The sequence below is a fragment of the Canis lupus genome, chromosome 21 (genome assembly GCF_048164855.1).
Source record: "Canis lupus baileyi chromosome 21, mCanLup2.hap1, whole genome shotgun sequence".
Lineage (NCBI taxonomy): Eukaryota > Metazoa > Chordata > Mammalia > Carnivora > Canidae > Canis > Canis lupus.
This window is the reverse complement of record NC_132858.1, coordinates 21,235,047-21,258,113: the sequence shown is the minus strand read 5'-3', so window position 1 is coordinate 21,258,113 and position 23,067 is coordinate 21,235,047. Positions and strand designations below refer to the sequence as shown.

Here is a 23,067-nt window from a genome sequence, read left to right as displayed (position 1 = left end):
GGCTCCAGGGGCCAAGCTCTCCCCGGGGGGCTCGCACCCCCAATCCTCCCTACCGCTCACCCACCAAACTGGGCTCCAGGATTCCCCGGTCGGGGTACGTGCAGGCCCTAGGAGTTTTCCTCCCTCCCGAACTAGCCGCTGTTTTCCCGGCTTCACCGTAGAAGAGTTAAACACCCATCCCTAGAGAGGGAGATTAAGTGCCGCTGACACCAATTTTTAGGCAGGCGACAACTGCCCTCCTCTGGGCGCAAATCCCGTCAAGTAATCAGCTACCAGACGATCGAAATAAGCTCACAGCGGATGCACCCCTGCCCCCCCCCCCCAGGTCATCCACGTTCACCTTGAGTCTGGCCTCTGGAACCCAGAAAGTGTCACCCGCACCCCCCAGTGAACGTAAGATTCCGGCCCCACTCGTGCCCGACGGCTCTGGAAGCCAGAGCGGGACCTGCGGGCTCAGAGCAAAGGAATTCGCCTCTCCGCCGCCCGGGAAAGTTTTCTGCGCTTTCCCCAAGTTCCCGCCCTCGTGGAGCTCACCTGCCCCTCCCTTGAACCCGCCCTCTCAGATTGACCACCCCATCCCGCCTCCCCCCTCCCATCCCCCCCATCACCCAGGGCTGCAGTGGGGACCTTCACAGCTCACCTGAACGGGCTAGCCAGGGCCCGGAGGCGCCCACACCTGCGACGGCCGAGCAGGGGAGGTGGGGGAGGGCCGTGTCCCGCAGGCCGGCAGGAGAGGAGGGTGTCTCCCCGAGGTGCGCTCCCTCGGGCCCGCCCCCACCCCACCCCACCCCACCCCACCCCACCCCACCCCCGCTGCGAGGGCGCCCCCACTGATCGGCGCGCGCCGCCCGGCCCGGCGCGGGCTGCGGTGTGAATGGAGCGGCCGAGGTTCCTGGCTCCTCCTCCTCCCCCGCCGCCGGCCCCTCTTATTTGAGCTTTGGGAAGCCGGGGGCAGCCAGGCAGCTGGGGTAAGGAGTTCAAGGCAGCGCCCACACCCGGGGGCTCTCCGCAGCCCGACCGCCTGTCCGCTCCCCCTTTCCCACCCGCCCTCCCACTCATTCACTCCCGCACCCACCCACCCACCCACCCACCCAGAGCCGGGACGGCAGCCCGGGAGCCGGGGCCCCGCCGCCTCCTTGCCGCGATCCTGGACTTCCTCCTGCCGCAGGAGCCGGCTTCCACGTGTGCCCCGGAGCCGGCGTCTTCTCCCTCGCTCCGCTCCGGGCCTGGGTGCCTTCAGCAGCCCGAGCAGCCGGGGCTCCCGGGCCCGGGCGGCCTCTGGGCCAGGCTAGGCGCGGCCGAGTCCGGCGCCCAGCGTCTGCAAGGCCGAAGGAGCCGCGGGGCGTCCGGGGCTGAGCCGCCGCAGATGGGCTCTGACGTGCGGGACCTGAATGCGCTGCTGCCCGCGGTGCCCTCGCTGGGCGGCGGCGGGGGCTGCGCCCTGCCCGTGAGCGGCGCCGCGCAGTGGGCGCCGGTGCTGGATTTTGCACCCCCGGGCGCCTCCGCGTACGGGTCTCTGGGCGGTCCCGCGCCGCCGCCCGCTCCGCCGCCACCCCCGCCGCCGCCGCCGCCTCACTCCTTCATCAAGCAGGAGCCGAGCTGGGGCGGCGCGGAGCCGCACGAGGAGCAGTGCTTGAGCGCCTTCACCGTGCATTTCTCCGGCCAGTTCACTGGCACAGCTGGGGCCTGTCGCTACGGGCCCTTCGGTCCTCCTCCGCCCAGCCAGGCGTCCTCGGGCCAGGCCAGGATGTTCCCCAACGCTCCCTACCTGCCCAGCTGCCTCGAGAGCCAGCCCGCTATTCGCAACCAGGGTAAGCAGGGCGGGGGCGGGGGGAGCGCCCCCTACACGCGGGGTGGCGCCGGGGCTGTCGCCGCGCCCCAGCGCTCCCCTTCCCATCCCTTTCCCGACCCCGGCTCTTAACCCGCTGCCTCCCCCAGGACGGTGAGGGTAGCAGGAGCTGCGGCCGGGAGGGGTGGGGGGAGGAGGCCGCGGAGAGGCCCCTGACATCCTCCAGAGCCGGGAGCCGGACCGGTTCGCCCGAGCCGGGAGGTCACCTGGGGCCCCGTCGGACCCCGGGAAATTCCAGGGCTGCTCGTCTCCGTGGGAGTGGGAAGGGGGAACCCGGCCCGGTGCAGCCTCTGGCCCTGTCTCAGGAAAGCGCTGTTGTAGCTCAAGGCATCACCAAGCCGTTACGAGGCACTGGACCTTTGCAGCTTCTAGACGGTGGGACCAGCCCGGGGTGGGCAGCCCGCGTTCCCGCGCTGCGCCAAAATGTCAGGAGGCGCTGCAGCCTCCCCTAGGGCGGAGGCACACATCAGACGTACGATGGGTATCACGGCGCGAGGAAGAGTGGGTGAACGCGCTGACACCTAAACAGTGGCTGTCCTGGAACCGCGTCCGGGCGCGCGTAGGGTAGGACAGCAGCGGACGTCTCCCGGGTTCCAGCTCAGACGAGGCGGGTGAGTGAGGGCTCCAGGGCTGGAGCAGGACCCTGCTCATTATCCTCTTCCAAGCTGTGCGGGACCAGGTCCTGCGAGAGGCGGTGAACGAGGCCCCAGCATCCGCCTCCCTTTCAGCGCCCCTTGGCGCCTTCTTGTCGTTAAACTCGGAGCTCGGCTCGGGGAAAGATTTTTTGCAAGACATGGGGGTGAGAACAAGAACAGCTTCTCCGCCGACTTCAGCCAGTGTACACGGAGGGACACAGTTTCCTCACCCCGCTCTGGTGGCCGCACACCTACTTCCTTACCTCTACTCCGGACTAGCTGGAACCAATCATATCCATACCCCAGTGGTTTGTTTTCCAATTTTATTCTAATTGGACTTCTGTGCTGGTTGAGAATGTAACAGCACGGAATTCGGGTTGATTCGATATTTTAGGAAACGGTTTCCAAACGCAACGGGCGGATGCTTTTGCTGGGGCGAAATTTCGCGCCGGCCCGAGGGACTGGGGCGTTTCTGGAATGCGTGGGACGAGAGACGCAGAGCCTGGATGGTTTGCAGGAGGTGCCGGGGCGCCCAGGGCGCAGAAGGGCGCTATGCTTCGGTCCACACCATACCTTCTAAACGAGTATCTTCAGGTGGCCCCTACCTTAGACCAGTCTGGAGCACCTGGCTCACCAGAAGCCCTGGTGAAATCGAAACCACCCTCGCCTCTGGGTTCAGGGAATCCGAGATCCCTGTTCTGTGGAGTAACCTCTAACGGCCCACCTGGGTTCCTCCATTCTGGGTGTTTCCTAAATAGAAGCTAGTGTTTCCCACTCAAGGAACAGTTGAAACAACTGAGTATGATTCAGAGGCTTGTGTTCTCTGATGGTGTCATCTCCACTGAGCAGGCTGTTGTTACCTTTTAAACAAATCTCCAGGTCTCAGTTTCCCTATCTGTAAGAGGAGAGCTGAGATGAACAACTTGGGGGTAGGGCCCTGCTGAAGTTCTATGCCAACGGAGCAGAAAGCCCAACTTTCCCTTGGCTTGGGGCTCTAAATTCAGAAGGCAGCAGACCACCTAAAATTGACTGGACAAGAAACTGCAAGACTGGCAGGCAGGTGTGTGATGTAAGGGAATCTGTGTGTGGATGTGTGCTCCCTGGAGTAGCTATTTGGTCTGTTTCTGGGGCTCTACCGCGCTATTTGAGTCCATCTAAGTTCCGTGGGGGGATTTTGAAACCTGGGCTCTCTCACTTTGGGCCTCTTCTATTAGGCAGGTCTAGTGCCTGGGATCCCATCAGTTCAGCATGGGATTGGCTGCCAAAAAGATAAAAGGCTTGGGAGTAGGGGGACAGGACTAGCAGGTGAAAGAATTCTCCTCCCCATTCCAGGGAAAAGCCCAGTGGAGAGCCCGCCCCAGACACGTGCCACAACCTGCAAGGCAGTTCCCATCTGTGGCCTTAGGTTTTCTTGCATGGAAGATGTAAGTGGGCCATGCTTGCCTGGCTGTTGGAACTTACTGGGCAGCTGGGAGCTGGGCTGAGATGTCAGAAGCTGCTCCAGCCTCAGCCCTGGCCTTGGCAACCCTGAGGCCTGGAGGTTCTGGGATTATTCCCTTGACTTCTGAGGTTCCTGTGGCTCCCCCAGGAATGCAAAGTCTGGCAGGAGGCTTGTGTTGGAAGCAAGGGCACCAGCTCCTTCTCCAGAGTATGGGAATGGCTATGCTCCAGCAGAGAGGAATCGAGATTCTGAATTCCTGTCCCTAGGCAGAGCAGCCTAGCCCTGGCCCACAGGAGAGACAGTTGGCACTCCAGGCATCAGACCATCCCCCTACATCCCCCCAATTTCTTAAATAGTATAGGTGGTGTACTGATCTTCTAAACCTTAATTCAGCAAACATTTATTGAGCATCTACTCTGTGGAAGGCACGGGGGATTGAGTATTAAGGCCGTCTTTGCCCGTTGGAGTGCACGGAGTCTGACATTGGAGGACTCCCTTATTTCTGGATGAGAAAATCTGGGCTCTAAGAGATCAGGTGTGCGAGAGGTCCCTCTGTGGCACAGCAGGGACTCAAAGCCAGACCATACTAGGCTATTTCTACCTCCTTTTCCAGGGATCTGGGCCCCTCTGTTGAGACGGATTTCCTTTGCCGGGCTGGATGGTCAATGAACCGACTGCAGGCTGTGTGTGAGGGTTAGATGGTTCCTCGGGGCAGGAGGATCTGGGTAGTCTCAGACTAAAGGCAAGGTTTAAGGAGGGGGGAAAAGATTGCTTGTCAGCCGGCCTCTGATTCGCTCAGCCTGAAGGGCTCCCAGAGTCCCAGTGCAGGGAGGCAGCCTTGGCATTACCAGGCCATCCTAGAGTTAAGTGTTAGAGACCAGTTCTACCCAAGGGCGAAGGGCGCCCCCCTTTAGGTCACATTGGAGAGGGTATTTCGTTGGGGGAAAGAGACTTCTCCTTATTCTGCTGTAGCAATGGAGTCCTCAAGTTCAGCCTTCTGCCCCCCTCCCTGGCTAAGCCTGCAGCCCACCCTACCCCTCAGCTCTCGGGAGGCCGGGCCGGGCCGGGCTGTTCCCGGTCCCTCGGCTGCGGCGGGCGGGGGAGTGAGGCGCAGAGCGTGCCTCCTGTCTCCGCGGTCAAGGTTGCCCTCCCTTCCCCGGGGGAGACTAACCGTGGGAAAAGCGCTACCTTGGCGGCTTAGAGCCTCTCCCTCGAAGGCCTGTACGAAGAGTCTGAACACGCAGCCCCTCTCCGCCGGCCACTGTGCCCCCCTGGCCCCCGCCCCCGCGCTCTCCGCGCCCGGCCCCGCGCGCGGCCCCGGCACAGCGCGATCTAATCAGCCCCGGGCCGATAAGCTTCTATGAGCAGAGCGCTCAGTCCCCTCCGCAGGCGCTTTCGCTAAGGGGGTCGGGAGGGAGGGAGGAGGTTGGAGGCCGGCCTCTGCCGCGCCCCCGTGCGCCCTGGTCTGCGCGTCCGGTCCCGGAGGGAGCCTCGGGAGCCGCGCGGGGCGCCGTGGGGACCAGGCCGCTGCGGGAGCTGCAGCCCGCACCCCCAGGACTGCGGAGCCCGCCTCCGAGGACAGCACGTGCTCCGGGCCACTGCCTACTGCCCAGGGATGGAGAGGGGTTCGTCTAGAGACCATTTCTTTGCGGTTTCTGTTTCTCCTTCTCTATTTAAAAAATATCTTCTAAAAATTCGGCCTTCTCTCTGCAAAATTGGGTGCCGAGAGCCTTATTTCGTTTGTAAGTTGACAGGCAGGCTTCGGGCAGCGCGGTGCGTTCGCTCCCAAAAGGAAGCCCAAGCTGCTCACCCACGCACCCCCCCCCCCCACAGCTAAGGGAAGGGGTGGAGTGGGGTGGGGGGGGGAGATCTTTGCCTACTTAGCAGGTAAGAGATGTAGGACTATGACGTCATGCGACTTATAAAAGCTGGTGGCTTCTTAAATTGTCAACTTAAGCAGTGCGTGAGATTTGGCCTGCCTGGTTCCGACCCGGTAATTAGGACCTGCCCTGGCCCTCCTTCCCACTCCCACACACCACACTGCCCAGAGTGGGCAGGAGAAGCTCCGTTTTTTTTTTTGTTGGAGGAGGGATTATGTTTCGAACCTTCCTCTGTCCATCCTAAGTCTTCTCCGACACTTGTTACAGAGCCTGCGTCACGCCTGGGGCAAGAATGGGGTGTGGGGGTGGGGCCGTTTGACCCATTCCACTCCCCCAAATTGAATGGTGTTTGGAGATGGAGCACAATGGTCGGGTGGGCCTTGGGAGAATGAGCAGAGGATGGGTTGGCACCGTGGCCCTGCCGAGCGCCTATGGAAGCTTCGGGGCCCATCACATTCATCTCCTGGCCTGGACTCCAGGGCTTGTGTATAAAAGGAGGGAATCCCCCCAGTCGGTCCAGGGCCCAGGACTGACCTTTATCCTAGTTGGAGGATGCTTTTTCCCTAGAGGTGAAAACAGTTTTCCAGAGGCTGGTGGGGTCTATGTTTAAAGCAATTTAATAATAATAATAATAATAATAATAATAATAACTACAAAGGAGACTACACTTTTCAATCAAGACACCACATTCTGTTACTCAGCCTTCCCAGAGCTGGGGAAGAACACGGTGGATATCACCCTTGGTTTCTCGGTAGGGAAATTGGCAGGGGACCCGTGCACTGCCAGGGAGGGAAGGCGCACTCCCAACACAAGCATGCTCCCCGACCTGGAGCCCCAGGAACGTGTCCCCCACAATGGTGCCCAGAATAGGGACACACTGAGTGCAAGTTGGGTGAGGGTAAGGAGGCGACACAGGGCGTGGCCAGAGGGCCCAACTGAAAGGGCCTCTTCTTTTAACCCTCACCAGCTTCCGGGAGGGCTTTGGGTGTCCTGGGGTTCGCACAGCCTCCGATAACATTACTCAGTAATTACTCTCACCATTTAAAGCCAATGCTGTTGAACGGGCTCCGAATAATTAATGAAAGTTGGTGCGCAGTCCCCTGATTTACGGCTCCGAGTCAGCGCGGGGTCAGCCCAACAGATTCATTTCGCTCGCCCGCTCTGCCCCTTGAACAAGAGCCACGGTGTTTGTTTTTTGGAGAAGAACTTTCTCTGGCCAGTGGTTGGCGGGTTACATACCTCACTTACCTGAGGTTCGGTTCAGAAGCAGCAAGCAGGCAAGGTGTGGAAGACGGGGCCGTCAAAGAATTGGGAGGTCAGGGTCTTACTTGGGAAAGGGCAGGAGCCTGCCCCCAGGTCACACCTCTGGGCTTGGTCTCAGCTTCCCCCCACCCTCCAAGCCCTGGAGGCCGGCTGGTGGCATAATTCTCCCCTGGGGTTTGGAGTTGGGGGGGCGCACTCCTCCACCAGGTTCTGGTGTAGACCCACCGACCAGCTCCCCCTGACCTGTGCCTCTCTCCCCCGCCTAGCAGGATACAGCACTGTCACCTTCGACGGGACGCCCAGCTACGGTCACACGCCCTCGCACCACGCCGCGCAGTTCCCCAACCACTCTTTCAAGCACGAGGACCCCATGGGCCAGCAGGGCTCTCTGGGTAAGCAGGCGGGAACGATGTGGGGTCCTTCTGCCCTTCTTCCGCCTTCCCCCCCCCCCAATTCCCGGAATTGCCAAACCACAGCAAATTGCGAGAGAAGGGAGTTTTAATCATCAGCCCAGTCCCACTCAGTTTTAAAGAAAGGACTGAGTTTTGCCCCCACCCCCAAGAATGTTAGGGACAGCTCTACTCAAGCAAGTCTGCGTCGGTCTCGATGGTCTTTTCGGTGTACTAGGAAGCGACCGCCTAGGGAATGTGAAGTGAGAAGCTCATTAGCACCCTATGATCAATCGATCCGGACGCCCACTCTCTCGGCACGCCCCAGCATCCAGCCCCCCAACCCCGCCGCTTAGTCTCCGAGCCCGGCTGTCCCAGACCCTGCCCGCGCGTCCTCGCACCCCCACCCGCACTGGCACCCCGATCCCTTGGGGCGCGCTCACGCAGCTCTCGGGTTCTCTGCAGGCGAGCAGCAGTACTCCGTGCCGCCCCCCGTCTACGGCTGCCACACCCCTACCGACAGCTGCACCGGCAGCCAGGCCCTGCTGCTGAGGACGCCCTACAGCAGGTAGGAGGGCGCTCGGCCCGGTGTCTGGGTCGCCGGGACCCGGGGCGGGGGGTGCGCGCGAACCCCGGGAGCGGTGACGTCCGACGCGGGCACCCTGGACCTCGGGCGTGCACCATCCCGGACGCAGAGGACGCCTTTAGCTACTTAAGGCAAATTTAAGCAGACCTCCTGGCTCTGCTGCGGAAGAGGTAGGTTTCCTCCTCTGCTGGTGGTTCTTGTTTTGAGTATAAATGACGGCGGTTACTATTTGAGCTAAAAGAGTGGCGCTTCGAGAAGTTTTTTTTTTTTTTTTTAAGGCTCCTTATGGGAGGGCTTTAACTTCCTCGGGACCAGAGATGAAACGCGGAGTCCACTCCCACTCCGTTCTTCCCACTGCTCACCCCCCGCCCCCGCGCCCACTGCCACTCCGGCCGGCCGTCTCCTTCTCCGGGAGTCCTGCGAGGGCGCGGACACCCGGACCGCAGCCTTCGGCGCGGCCCTGCGGTCCCGGGGCCGTGGCGGCGGCGGCGCGCGGCGGGCGTGGTTGCCAGCGCCCGGCTCCGCGCGGGGACCCGACCCCGACCGTGTGCCGACTGCAGCCGGGACGCGGCAGTGGCCCCCGGGGACCCCGCGCCCGCCCTCCCGCCCGCGCCCGCCCTCCTCCCCGCTCCGGGGAGGCGGGAGACCGGCTTCTTTTTCTTCCAAGCTTTTTTTTTTTTTTTTTTTTCTGTCCCTGGTGCGTCCTCCCGGCTCTCGCTCCACCCTCCACCTTCTCTTCCCCCAAATTTATTCTTCAACTTTGGGTGAACTTGGCCGGCGTCCCGCGCCTCCGATAGGGTTGCCTAGTAACTGGTGCACACGCCGGCGCGCGCGGGCCTGGAAGGTGCGGCGGGGGAGGGAGGCGGCGGCCCTCGGCCCGGGAGGCGGGGGTCGGGCGCGCGTTAGCTCGCGTTCCGCCCCGACCCCCCAGCCCGGGGCTGCGGGGAGCCTGATACCGACTGCCCCAAACTCCTCTCCATCCTCCCCCCTCCGCTCGAGGACCCGGGGCTGACGTCAAGGGAAGGAGGTAGTGAGGTAATGAAGGAAGGAAAAGCGCCTGCCCTGGGAGATTGGGTGGGTGGGGGGTGGCCGCGCCTGGGGGACCTGCAGTCCCACAGGTGGAGGAGGGGAAGGAGTCTGCGCTCCCCCGCCGGCGGCGGCGCATCCCAGGGCCCCGGTGCGCATGAAATTGAGCCTGGCACCGGTCTGATTGTCCTGTGGGGGAAGTACAAGGTCGAGCCCCTTCTGGTTTTGTATGCTTGAGGCCCAGGGGCTTCGGAAGCCTTTCCTTTTGATGGGAAACTCTGGCCTATCTACTTGGATCTTGGATTCGAGATCACTCCCCTTCCCTTCCCTTCCCCTTCCTTTAGCCTTTCTTCTTTTCTTTTCTTTTTTTTTTTTTCCTTTCCTTTCCTTTCCTTTCCTTTCCTTTCCTTTCCTTTCCTTTCCTTTCCTTCCTTTTCTTTCTTTTCTTTTTCTTTCTTTCTTTCTTTCTTTCTTTCTTTTCTTTTCTTTTCTTTTCTTTTCTTTTTTTTTTTCTTTCAGCCAGAAGGGGCAAAGAAATGTGCAAGGGTTGCACAGAAAGAGGTAGAGTGACCACACCTCCTCATCCTCCTTTTCTTTCTCACTAGCAGATCTCGTTCTTTTTTTTGACACTTCAGTCCCAGTGCCCTGTGCTTCCAAGCCCATAGTCTCTGTGCTTCCTCGTGGTGGGTGGGGTCACTGGAAGGGGTGCAGAACCCAGAACCATTTTGTGTTGCCAACACTCCCACTCCCACTCCCACCCCAGCAAAACTGTGGTGGCAGGGCCATTGCTATCATTCTTGAGGAACTGCTTCTGCCCGTTTCTAAAGTGGCGTTGTGGTTATCCTAGTAGCCATTGGGGGTGCATTTGGAATGGTTCCCCATGGGAACTCCTACCTCCTTGGTTCCTGATTGGAGCCTTACCTAGGCAGCAAGGAATACCTCCATGCTGGAATGGGTGCTGTTGAGATGTGCTGGGTTACCTCCTTGGGTGTTGGGGCCTGGGAGGCATTGGAATCTAGTTCAGAAGGGACACAGATACACAACATTTTTTACTCTCCTCTCTCACAGAGGGGCTGAGCAGCCTAGAAAGAGGAGGTGGGGAAAAAGTGGTCACAGTCGCTATTTCAACAACAATTCTCCAAACTGAGTCCCTGTGGTGGATTTTGACTTAGGGCTGAATTTGTGGTTGCCATGGAAGTAGGAAAAGTCACTTGGATTGCATTTTATAGGTAAAATTCTCACCTTTCTAATCCAGCTTCTGATTGTATAAAGCAATTTTGTCAAGTTCATCTTTTGGAAATATTTGCTTATCCCTTTCTGCTTTCTACATAAATGGAACTTCTTTTGCTTCTCATTTTTATGTTTATGTCAACAAAATACCATTTTCTTCTGTGAGAGAACATTTCTAAGCAGTAGCATCTGAAGAAGAATTTGTGACTCCCTAGGAAAAGAGTTTGCTCCCTTGAAGTTTGTACTGTCTTTGAAGTTCCAGTCACCCTAAATTCATAATGTTTCTAATCACTTTTCAAAGGTCAGATAGTTCCCCTGAAGTAACGATGAGTGGACAGGTGTCGGGAAGTTTTAAAATCGATTCTATGCATCGACATCACTGGAGTTATGTCATTTTCTTCTTTTTGCTCCTAAAAAAAAATCTGAAAGGGTATTTATATGCTTTTATGAACGCAGTGTTTGAAAAAGCATGGGAAATAAGACTAAATTTTAATCACTTAATGGCTTAACATTTGGGTTTTAGATACTCAGTGGTGCTTCCATGGTCCTTGGCTCCATTCCCTTCTGTCTAAAATTGGGACCTCCTGGGAAAGGCTTGCTTGTATTTCGTTTGCCTTGGTGCACTTGACCCCCTGGGGCAGCCTGCCCAGCCTCTTATCCGCTGCCCTCCAAGAGCTTCTGTCTCTCTAATCTTGAATTTTGTCTTCCCAGCATGAAATAAAGGTGATGATACATATGCTGATATTAAACAAGCAGTGCACAATACGAATTTGTTTTCAGAGAATTCTCAAGATTCTCTCCTCATTAGGAGAGAACTATACAGGGATTCTTCTCTCTCAGGTAACAGATCTCAGGAGTTACAGCGGGGCACATTTGTGTGCAGATGTGAATGATAGTGAATAGAAAATGTCCCCAGTCAACTTATGGGTAGTGATAGGAGATGGTTTTTCCCATCCTCTCTGCCATCCCGCATATTGAAGGTGGGTAAAGCTCTGTCTAAAGGTCACTAAGGCTTCTGAAGCCAGATTTCAGCCCCTATGGGACCCAGTGATCATAGCTAAGTGAAACATGAGTAAACAATGAGGATTTATTGCATGCTGACTATGTGCTGCTGGGCACTGAGCTAAGTGCTTCATTCAGGTCACACTTTTAATTCTTCTGATTACTTTGTGAGGTAAGTACTCTAATCTCCACTCTGCTGAAGAGGAAATAGGTTCAGGCTCTCGAAATAACTTCCTTAAGTCACACAGCAAATCAGAATCAGGACCAGGACTTGATCCACACAGTGTCTCTGACTTCAAAACCCATCTGTGCTCTGCATTGTGGAGGAGTTTCAGGCCACTCGGCATCCTCCACCTGGAATGTTCCCCTTACACAGTCTGTATCAGTACTGTTGCTGATAAATATGCAGAGCAAATCCTTATACAGACTTCCTTCTTTAGGGGCCCCATTCTAAGTACTTTACAAGCATTGACATCTTTAATCTGCATGACTCGTTGAGGCAGGCAATAGATTTTCATCCCCATTTTACAGAGGAAGCCTTTGGAGGTGAATTTGCCTGGTATGCCACAGTAAGAGACAGAGCTGGCGTTCCATTTCAGGTAGTGAGGTTTCAGAATCCATCCTCTTATCCACTTCACCCTGCTACCTCTCCTGATGAATAAGTGCTTTTTCTTTCCAAAGGTGGCATCTGCCTGGTGTCTCACTACAGAAAGGTTTTTATTGCCCAGTTATGAAAGAAATCCCATTATCCATTAGTTTTACCCATAACTTTTGGTAGAAAGCCCTTAATAGATTGGGAGCAGGATTATTCCTGATTATTGTCAGGTGCAAACTTGAGCTTTCTCCTGAAACCTTCACTCCCAAATCAGCTGTCTGTCCTTCAGATTTCAGACTCCTCTAGCTGTGCCTTAAGCACGAGGTGTGAACCATTGGGGGCAATGTTCAGTCCAGACACCCGAAGACCTTTCCCCCCATCCATCCAGACCCAGGAAAAACGACTGCTTCCAGGGCCACCACGATTGTGCTCAGAGCCAAGGTTCAGGAGAGGTTGGACCTTCCCCTCTCCTGAGGGGAGAGAGTAGTGAAATCCATTCCCACTAAGCACTAATTTTTTCCCAATTTCTACCTAGAATAGGCAGCTAGCTGGGCTAGCTCACTTTCTTTGAGTCTTCTTCTGCAAACACATCTGCCTTCTCTGCTTGCTGACTTCCTTGGAGCCACCCCCCCCCCCCATCCCATCTACCCAGTTCATGGGTTGATATTCACAGCTACTTTGACAAAGAGTTCTGTGCCCTGTGTTTGAAAAGTATTTCCCATGCACTGGCGTTTTGTTTTGTTTTTTATATCTTCTAGTCCTTCCCCTTTTTTCTCACTCATTTATTAGGCTTGCATATCCCTCTTTAGCAACTGTGCTACCCCTTTAAAGGAGGATATTTCCTTTTGCCCCTTAGTAGGTAAAACGACCCCAACTTTGGAAGCAGCAACTGCTGATTCAAATACTCTTAAATTGAATGTTGGTGATGCACAAATGATGCGGTTGACAGTGGAGGCTTTTTGCAGCAGATTGTTTTTTTATGAGAGAGAGACTTCCGTAGCAGCCACAGAGTTTCTTGGGAGCCCAGGTCAGCGGGAAGTGCATCATCAACCATTTAGGTTGGCCTTCAGCATAGACGTGTATCAGAGGGGGATAGCTCGTGCCCAAGGAAATAAAATGACAATTGATAATACCTCCTTTCACTTGTGTATCCACACACACTTTACATGGTGTAAGGTTTCACTTAAGACAGTACCGATAATTTATTTCCCACATAGGTAGGCGTGAAGGCAGAAAGTCTGAAATGGTTTCCAGGGGTGGGCAATGTTATCACAACCAAAGGCTTGAAATGGACTTGTCTCCAGGGAGGGGGAAACATCTAGTTTCAAATATTCCTGCAACTTTTGTGCTGACCGAGTGTTTATTAATAGAAGTTGAATCCCCAGTGGGTTTTTCTTTGGTTAACTGGTGAGCTTGAGAGAAATAACAATACCAAGAGATTGACTGTGAAATAATTATTCACCATGGCCTGCTGGGCAGAAATTTCTCAACAGGCAGCCTCCATGGCGCCTTAGAGGGAAGAACGCAGGAAAAGGGCTGCGTGGAGGTCTGGCTGCAGCCTCTGTGCTTAAGCCCCGGTTATCAGGTAGGGGTAAACCCCAGAGGCCTCTCTGTCTGTGTGGGGCAGAGCTGTCTGCGCAAAAGCTGAGCAATCACGAATTCTGATCACAGGTGCCAGCTACCTCTGCATTTTCCTTGTTGGTATTTTCTTTTTTCATTCATGCATCTTTTTTTTTTTTTTTTATTTTCCCCTTCAATCTTGTGGGGAAACTGTACTTCCACCAAAGTGCTCCTTTGCCAGCCTGCAACCATCTGGCAGAGGTAACACCAACCTCAACCGGGTTCGACAGCTCCATTCCAGGGGTGACATGAACTTTTCTACCTTGTTCTGCTGTCTCTAGTAAACACACTTAAAGATGAACATGTACTTGAATTACACGTGCAATTGAAGAGTGGGGGAGTCCCAGTCCAGATAATAGCCGAGGGCTTTTTTTCCCCCTCCTTTCTTTTTTGTGTGGAGGTCGAGAACTCAGTAATACTGCAGTCCAGGCCAAAACAAACTCTATATGATCTACTACCGATTTCCTTTTAAGTTCCTCTTTTTGCTAGGACTGACTTCCTTTTATTTTACTCCAACTTGCATTAATCCCAGTTATAGAAGTTTCTTTCCTCTCTCTCCTGCTTCCAACTTCAAACATTTCTTACATAGGAAACAAGGGGCCTTAAAAAAAATCGACTTGAAAAATATAAAGGATACCATGACTTTTGGAATATATTTTGGCAGCCTGCGATTTCAGAGTTCACTTCCGAACAGACAGAGTTAGACGGCGAGCTGAAATGCCTACGTGACCACTGTGGTTTGCTCTGAGCCAAACCACCTGCTTATCTGATCTCCTCTGGGAATGAAGCGGTCGACACCTACAGTGGTTATTTAATAATTAGATGCTTTATTTGTCAGAGGCCTTACATTCCTTGACCAATGTTGCCTCTTTCTGTGGGTTTTCATGATGAAAGCTGGGTGTTGACCGATTGCCCAGAGAGATCAGAGCTGGAGCATGCTCCGGCCTGGTATTTTTAGCTCAGGTTCACATTCCGTCTCCTCCCCGACAGCAGTTGCTGCCATGCTGTCATTGACTTCCAGTGAAGAGGCTGTGCCAGCCAAGCTGACGGGCCGAGGCCCTGAGGAACCCCAGGCCGCAGAAGGCAGGATGTGGTTAAAATGCTGCTCCGATCCTATCACTGGACTCAGGAAACCTAGTCGTAGCTTGGGGATTTTCCAAAACTCCGTCTCTCCTATCAGCCCTTCCCATCTTCTCTCTCCCCTAGAGGATTTGCAAGCTGAGCTGTTAGGACCACTAAAACAAGACGTGGGGCTCCTCCTGTGATCTTGGCATACTGTTCTTTGCTTAAAAGGCTATGTCAGGCATCTTGCGTCTTAGAACTTTCTGGAGACGGAGAACTGTCACAAGGCTTCCCCGGGCATGTTCTCTTTCAACTCTGGACTTGTCTGCATTATTGTTGTGTTATGATTACTATCGTTGAAGTGGTAGAGGGTGAGCTGTGAGGCCAAATGATGCCAGGATGCCTCCCGAGGGGTGCGGCAGGTGAGGTGGGGGCATCAGGCAAGCTCAGGCACTTCTCTGAGCCCTAATCTTCCTCTAATAAATGGGGATCGTAACTATACCTGCCTCGCAAAGTTGTGGGACATATTGAAGATGTGTGAAAAAGCACTGTGTGAAATTGGATACATTAGAAAAAATTAAAATATATTTTCTGTGTTCTTCAGAGAGCCACTGTGAGGGCTTTACAATATCCCTGTAGGGTTAGATTGATGGAGATTAATATTTCCATTTGGCAGATGAGAAAATGGGGAGGGGCAGAGAGCTGAACTGATTGGCTCAAGGTCCTAAAACTTATAGAGCAGTACTGTTCAATAAAACCGATGCTAGTAGCCAGGGGCACCCGGGTGGCTCAGTTTGTTGAGCATCTGACTTCAGCTCAGGTCACGATCCTGGAGTCCTGGGATGGAGCCCCTCATCAGGCTCCCTGCTCAGCGGGGATCCTGCTTCTCCATCTCCCCTGCCTGTGCTCTCTCGCTCTCTCTGTCAAATAAATAAATAAAATCTTAAAAGAAAAAAATTTTTTAGAACCAATGCAAGCCACATATATTTGGAATTTGTTAGTAGCTGCATTAAAAAAATAATACCGTGAAATTTATTTTTAAAATATTCTATTTTAAAATAGTCAAAATCTAATTTCAGCTTGTGGCACTGGCCATTTTTCAAGTTCTCGATAGTTATGTCTGAGCAGTAGCTATCATACCAGTGCAGTATAGAGTATTTATTAAACACACATTGGAAGATACATATCTGGAAGACATAGACTGTATATTTGAGGAAGTTTGCTTTCTGGGGGCTGAGAGAATGGCCTTAAAAATAGTTGGTCTCTGGGGTCCTTCCTTATAGAGACCCTTAGGAATCTACTGGACTATCCTTTAAGCCTGTGAGAAAATTCCTAAATCATAAAGTGAGATATTTGGAACTCATTAATCCATGTGCATAAGCTTCTTTCCCTCATCTTGCTTCTCAGCTCTCTTGAAAATTAGGGTCTTAGTCTTATGCAAAGATGAAATAATTTCAGAAAGGTCCCACCTCCCAATAGGACCTAGGAAAATTGTCAACTGGAGCTGAGTGATTTTAGCTGGTGAACAATTTTTTAAAAATCAGTGACAAAAATACAACGCTGCCTGGGGAATACAATGCCCGTTGGCCGAGATTAATGGCAAGATTAATAAATGGATTGCTTGATGAAAAGGCGCAAGAGAACAAAAACCAGTAGAGATTGTGGAGGAGGCTGCTTATTAATGAGCTGTCAGCCCAAAGAAAGTTCAAGAAACTCTTCTGTGTTAAATGCAGCAGGGCTGGCACTTCTAATAAAAATTGGGGTCCTTCAGGAATTAATTACATCGGCCTTACAGCAAGAATTTGTGGAATTGCGAAACGTAGTGGCACAGACCAGCACGGGCCGCTACTGCAAATGGAGAAGCTGCAGGAGAAAGTAATCTTTTTTTTTTTCCATTGATCTGTAGGATATTGTAGTAGCATAATAGCCGGTCAGACCCGAGCATGAATGATGGGGCCCAGATACACACTGACTAATGAAAGGACGCATACTTCGAGTTTGAAGTCACTTCACATTTCATATGTAAAATTCCCTCCTGGAATCTGATTTTCTCCTTATCCCCCCGTGTGCCCGCCACGAAGGAGTTCCAGATCATTTTCAGAGTGATTATTCGAACGGCAGAGGGACTGTGCCATGATTTATCAAGCTCTGCCTAGAGGGAGCACCGTATCCATTTATTCCAGGTTGCTGTGATTTCCCTGACCCCTCCGCAAGTTCCCAGTGTGGCTGGCCAGACAAAACCTTCTCTAAATTATTAAAATTTGGTGTTGCCTCTGCCCGATGAAGCAATCCAAAGGCATGCCACCACGGGATGGAGATTGTCGAGGTTTGGGGCCTGATACCCCACATGAGACACTGGAAGCTTCTCTCTTTCGCTCCTGCCATGAAGGGACAGTGAAGGGATTCCTCTGGCATGTGTTTAGACCAAGGGCCCCCAGACAGCCCATTCATCTGTGGGTCTCAAATTTCATAATTAACCATTTCAGCTCAGGACTGAATAGATTCCTAACAGAGCTTGGTAATTAAGGAGATTTCTGCTAATTGATTTATGTGCTGCTCTTCTAGGAATGAGATAGATATAAGAGGAGAGGAGAGAATGACTTTTGTTTCTCGCATGCTAGTGTACTCTCTCCTCTGGGGTCTTGATGTAAATGATCAGCCATTATTTTCCTTCTTAGAGCTTGATAGAAGTGGGCCTAGGGCTTTTTTATTTCTTTTCTTTTTCTTTTTTTTCCCATTCAACTTGTACCAAGATTATAAAATTTCTAAAGAGGAATTCCTTTGGTTGTGTGTACACTTTACCATCCTCTTCCTTTTGCTTGTCACATCCTCGCGTATTAGACCATCCACCACCCATCATTCTTTGACTTTTCAGACCCTCATAATCCACATGATACTTCTTTTGATTAAAACAACTTAATGGCCTTTTCACGAATAATTAATCTGCCATCTTTTTACTTTCAGCTCCAGGCTTTTAACTTTAATGTTGAGTTATCCGGCCTGTGTTGCCTTTCAAGAGTTCCACTCCCTTTAGCCTCTTCCCCTGGAAAGGTTTAATACCTTTTTAGAAGCTTCAGTGTTTGCTCTACTAAAGTTTTTAAAAAAGGCTTCCAGATTACTCTTACATCCTTTCTGCTCTGTGTGAAGTGAATACAGGAATCAGTGGGGTGAAATGAAAATCATTTCAGACTCACATTTTCTGTTGTTTTGGAAAATGTGGAGGATTCACTGCAAAGAAAAGGTAAAACGCCGTTGCTTTTTGAAGAAATAATTGTATATATTTTTTGTAGTTATGTATTTCTAACTCTGGATGTTTTTCTAACAGTGACAATTTATACCAAATGACCTCCCAGCTTGAATGCATGACCTGGAATCAGATGAACTTAGGAGCCACTTTAAAGGGGTAAGTTCAATAAATTGAACTTTATTTGTTCAATTGCCCTTAAACAAAAGCATATACCTGTTTGAACCATTTAAAGGTGCTTATAGCTCATGGAGAAACTGCAGTTTTAGAAAAATAGTCCTGGCTCTCTGGAGAATTAAGATGCTTTCCTCCCTCCCCCAGCTAGTGGATTGTGTTCAGTATTAAATTTTCGGGAATATGAATAGGGATTTTTGTGTGTATCCTGAACAACGGAGGTGAGAATATTGAGAAAACATTATCTGGCCTTTACTTACTGAGCATTTTAGAGTTCTTCAAAATCGTGTCAGTTCAACCTCATTTAATGTTTATTTTGCTAGTGATATCACAGATATTAACTATTACGTTATCTTATCGAGAAATACATTATTTAGTTCATAACACCCAGGATCCAAACTCACATTTGAGTGCTGATGATTAGGACGTTTCCGAGTCAGAGGTGCTCATACCTGGTTGCACCCACAGGTTTTCTTCATGCTCGATAGACAGTTGCAACAGGGAGAACATAGCATAGGCAGGGGAGATTCTTTGCCCCGGGAAATTTTGAAAGGCAGACAGGTGGGACTTGCTTTCAACAGTACAAGAACTCACTTTTTCACTTTCTAACAAGTCTGAGTCAGTGGGCATTAGCGTAGGACTCCAGTGAAGTCCCTGTGATGCAGCAAGTGCTCTTCTAGGTCACCTCACTTACTCTTCCTAACAACACTGTAAGGCTTAGGTATTGTTACCCTGTTTTCCAAGTAAACAAACCAGAGAATTAAGTAACTTCCCAAGGTCACATCATGTGAAGTAGTAGAGCTGGGATTCTAAGCCTGGATCTAATTCTAAAGCAGAGGCTCTTTCTGGCCTGCCTGTGCTGCCTTCCCCCTACCACCAGCCCCAGTGGCACGAGAGACTAAATCCAACACTCTGGACTAGACAACTAGCTGCACATCTCTGTGTATTAGTCGCTTCTCATTGGATTCTGGGATCTGGGGGGCTTGCTAGAGCCATGCATGCTCCATTCCCCATTCCCCGCCTCTTCTTCTCTTCTAGAGTTGCTGCTGGGAGCTCCAGCTCAGTGAAATGGACAGAAGGGCAGAGCAAGTGAGTGGACGATACGATGATGGCAAAGCAAATGATGTAGGCCTTGTTGACTGGCTCCTGGGGTGCTGCAGGAGTTAGCATTGACAGTGGGTAATCAGGGTAGTAGATGGTGCAAAAGGATGGGAAGACTCTTGCTCACTCTCTCTCTCGGTCTCTGTCTCTGTCTCTCTCTGTTCTCTTATTTAACTGTGGGCAAAAATGGAGGTGGTGACATTTCTCATCCAAGTACTCCTAGAAAACAACTTTTACAACAATGCTGTAGGAACTCTGCTCATTTCCTCTGGAATGTTCTATAAAACACAAAATTTGTGGTATTATTCATATTCCAGTTAGATAAGTCAAATCTTCCAGCCATACATAGCTTGCTTTTTCTCTATTTGCTTTTAAATCTCTCAGGGAGAACTTAATTTTTACCCCAAGACTGTAGCCAGAATTCTTACAAAAACTTTTCTTTTTTTCATTCTCAGACATCTGTGCCTTCCCCAACCCTACAGCCTGCACCCTGGGACATTTCTGAAGCTATTTCTTTTGATTTTATTTTCTCTGCTTGAACACCAGAATTGGTCTCCCTCTTCCTCCTTTCTTTTTCTTGGCTCTGTCTTGGCTTTTGGATCATCCTTCAGTGGTCAGCAGGGTTGTTTTTCAGTCTTTCAGGACTTACTGTTAGATCCTTCTCTCCACCCCCATCCTCCATTTTTTCCTGCTATTTTATCCAAATCTCAACTTCCTCTCTTTCGACCCAAAAGTTAAAAAGCCTGTTGATTTGAATTTTTCCTTTCCACACTTCCATCCAAGGGGCTACTGACAATTTCAGCATTTTTCTTTCTACCTACACTCAACTTGTCTGAGGTTTCTTGGCTTCTTGCTCTCACCCTTTCTTTCTGGATCCCTTCCTTTTCTTCTCTCTCCTCTTCTCAGAATTCAGAAGCTGTCCCCACATTAAATGCCAAGAGTAGATAGAACATGATTGTGAAGTGAGTAGTATGTATCAATTTTTAAAATTTCTTCATGCTGGAATACAGGGTTTGTTTGTTTGCTTAATTACAAAAGTTACAGATAGGGACTCTTGGCATGTCTGGGTCTTTCCATTAGTTGAGATAATTTTGATACCTTTTAAGGTCTTTAGACACATGATATTAGTCACTTGCTGGGGAATCAGAAGCCATATTGTAAGGATGAAGTACGAAGTGTGAATAGTTTGTTTTGTTTAATGAAAAAAAAAACTAGAAAAGTTTTTATTGGTCTGGTGCTTACATTTTGGAAAAGGATTTCTGAAACCAAAATGATGAATTTCTTGAATACTATTTTTATTCAGAAAGCTGAATGAAAAGGATAAAATGCCTCCAGTAGGTAGTCCTACAGAAGAACAACTATTTGGAGAGCAAAGTTGCAATTGTCTAATTTTCTAACATCTTCTCTCACACTGTGGATTTATCCCTTTAGAATGTGTTGTAAGTCTACTGAAGTCCGCTTCCATTTCTGACTTGAACATTTACCTAAGGGTGGACGTTAACATTACTTGGCTTTGTGTAAGGGGCTTTATGTAGGTTTTCTCCTTTGACCTTGTGACAATCCTCGGATACTATGGTGTGTCCATCTTTCAGATGAGGAGGGTGGAGAGACTAAGCCACCTAACCCAATTTCACACAGCAATGTGAACTTTAAAATGCTTGTTGTGATGCATAAATTGATTTTACGACACCCTGATGTGTCATGACCCACATTTCGCCTCTCTTATGGCCCTTAAAAATGACTACTCCTTGGCTCTTTCCTCCAAGCCCCTGAATTGCTGAAAACTGAATTCAATTGAATCCGTTACTCCAGTAGAAAATTGGGCTTTTCTCCAGGGAAGACACAATCTGGGTAGGAGTCATTCTTCTCTCTGATGCCATATTCATTTCCTTTTGCCATGGTATGAAAACGCTGCTAGTATGGAAAATACATTTGAGTAAAGATACTCCACGAAGAAAGATAAATTTTTTATTACTTAAATCCATAGCTAGTGTCTTGACACTATTTGAAATCACTGGTAAGAAAAATCATGGTGATACAGTAGTTATAAAACTAGATGTTTACCTCATATTTTGGAGAAAAAAAGATAATTTCCATATCATTCATAAAAAATGAGGCAGTATCCCAATTTTTTAATTAAAAAAGATCATGAACTCCAGACAAACCCCATTAAATATTTGTTCATGTCTTTTTTTCTTGAAAATTTTACTTAAAAAAGAATAGGTTTTTGTTTTTTTTTTTTCTTGTGTATTAAGCAAGTCCTTGGAGACATCTTTCATTACATGTCAGGGAGCAGTGCTATTACAATGGGTGGGGATAGGATTTTTAGGGAGAACATGGGCAAGATGAGATGAAAACATGATATAATGGGGAGGAGGGGATACTCCTGCCCCTGATTTACTCCTCCCGCCTCCTCTCTTTATTCATTTTCTGATCTCTGTTGCCCATTGGGATCAGAACTACTTTTATGACCTCAAATAAGAGAGTATTATATTCCAATTTAAGATAAAGTTCTTCTTGAACCCACTTTCTTAACTCTGACCCTTTTTTTTTGTCACTCACAAATGAAAGTAGATTTTTTTAAGTGAGTCACTGGAAGAGAAAATTGCCAGGGATCCCTTCTAAGCGTTAGTCCACCTTTAAGAATAATTCTGTTTAGGTGCCTTTGCGTTCGTTGTCTGCTTTTTATTTCTTTAAAAGCCTTTTCCCCATATGTTCTTAATGGCCGATGATTTCCTAAAGCTGCTCACAAGCCCCAGCTACTCCGTTGGTCTCTGTTTTGTCTCTTCTGAAGAAAATATCCTGCAAAATGGAGTAACACATCAACCTTGACGGCGATCCAAGTTATTAAAACAAGGAAGAAGTTATTCTCTTGGGAGCTGGGCAGGGGGAGTGGGAAATTGAACACAATAGAAATGTGAAAGGAGTGCTGAGCGGAATGAATGTCCCTTTGCTGGCCCAAGAAGTTCATGGACTGGTGGGAACACACAGTGTTTGACCTGGGGATGGTTGAAAGGAAAAACGAAAGCCTCACGATGAGTGATGTATGGTGAAAACAAAGCTGTGCGTTTTGGTAGGGCCAAGGCTGTCGAATCTGGAGAAAATCCCCGCTAGACATGGTCTCATCCCTGGGAACCTGTGCCAAAAGAGATAACTGTCTTCTCTGGCCGGGAGTTCCAATACACAGCCCAGCACCTTCCCATTCCAGCTCATAAACATAAGGTATTCGTCTAAGAGATTTACTTCTTGAAAATAGATAGTCTGCTTTTAAGTGACTCCTGGAGCTTGGGATGCAGAGCAAAGGTGGAGAGAAATAGTTCTGTGAGTATGAGCATTCCTGAGTGAAATCCTCCGCTCCACCCCCAGCCAAACTTTGTTCATCTCTCCTTCTAAATGGTTACCTTTATGCCAGGAAAGTGGGCCTTTGTCTTCCCTTGAACGCTGCTTGCCTTGGGTAGCCATACTGCCAAGACCAACATGGGGCTCCTGGGTTGGCAGGGTGGCAGTGGAGACTGATATTTGAGCTGTCTCCTGTTCCTTGCACTTGGAGAGGACTTAGCTTCTTTGCCCTCAATTCTTACTTCCATGTTACGTGTTTCCTCTCCTTGGCTGTTGCCTTTCCCACCTTTTTCTCTTTGGGTATATATTCAATTAATATAGTTAACTGTTTACATTATTTGATGTCTGTAAATTATAGAACACTTAAGGATGACTGGGTGGCTCAGCCTTTGACTCAAGTTGTGATCTCAGGGTTCTGGGATCGAGTCCCATGTCGGGCTCCCCATAGGGAACCAGCTTCTCCCTCTGCCTGTGTCTCTGCCTCTCTCTCTGTGTCTCTCATAAATAAAGTAAGATATATAGAACACTTAGAAAACACAACTAAACAGGGAAGGAAATTACCACCCTCCCCCCAGTAGTTCAGATGAAACTACTGTTTAATATTATGTTGCATACACTTAGACTTTGATCT

At 50.4% G+C, this 23,067-nt stretch overlaps 2 protein-coding genes across 22 annotated transcripts in view; one reads left to right on the top strand and one right to left on the bottom strand.

Moving 5' to 3' along the window:
- LOC140612849 (uncharacterized) overlaps window positions 1-782 on the bottom strand; it is a 129,977-nt gene extending 129,195 nt beyond the window's left edge. For all 8 annotated transcript variants that reach the window (XR_012013960.1, XR_012013959.1, XM_072791046.1 and 5 more), the window contains exon 1: window positions 641-782. The gene's annotated coding sequence lies outside the window, so the exon portion shown is untranslated. The remainder of the gene's footprint in view (window positions 1-640) is intronic.
- Window positions 783-1,135: 353 nt separating this feature from the next.
- Window positions 1,136-23,067, top strand: part of WT1 (WT1 transcription factor) — a 49,077-nt gene continuing 27,145 nt past the window's right edge. Inside the window, exons 1-5 of one of the 14 annotated variants that reach the window (XM_072791016.1) lie at window positions 1,139-1,811; window positions 7,338-7,460; window positions 7,923-8,025; window positions 17,904-17,981; window positions 19,035-19,085. In XM_072791016.1, coding sequence (XP_072647117.1) covers window positions 1,367-1,811; window positions 7,338-7,460; window positions 7,923-8,025; window positions 17,904-17,981; window positions 19,035-19,085 — 800 coding nt within the window. In that variant the 5' untranslated portion in view covers window positions 1,139-1,366. Of the gene's footprint in view, window positions 1,812-2,419; window positions 2,440-5,399; window positions 5,551-7,334; window positions 7,461-7,922; window positions 8,026-8,939; window positions 9,079-17,903; window positions 17,982-19,034; window positions 19,086-23,067 lie in introns of those variants that run through there. The other 13 variants (XM_072791015.1, XM_072791013.1, XM_072791012.1 and 10 more) reach the window with 13 other exon arrangements.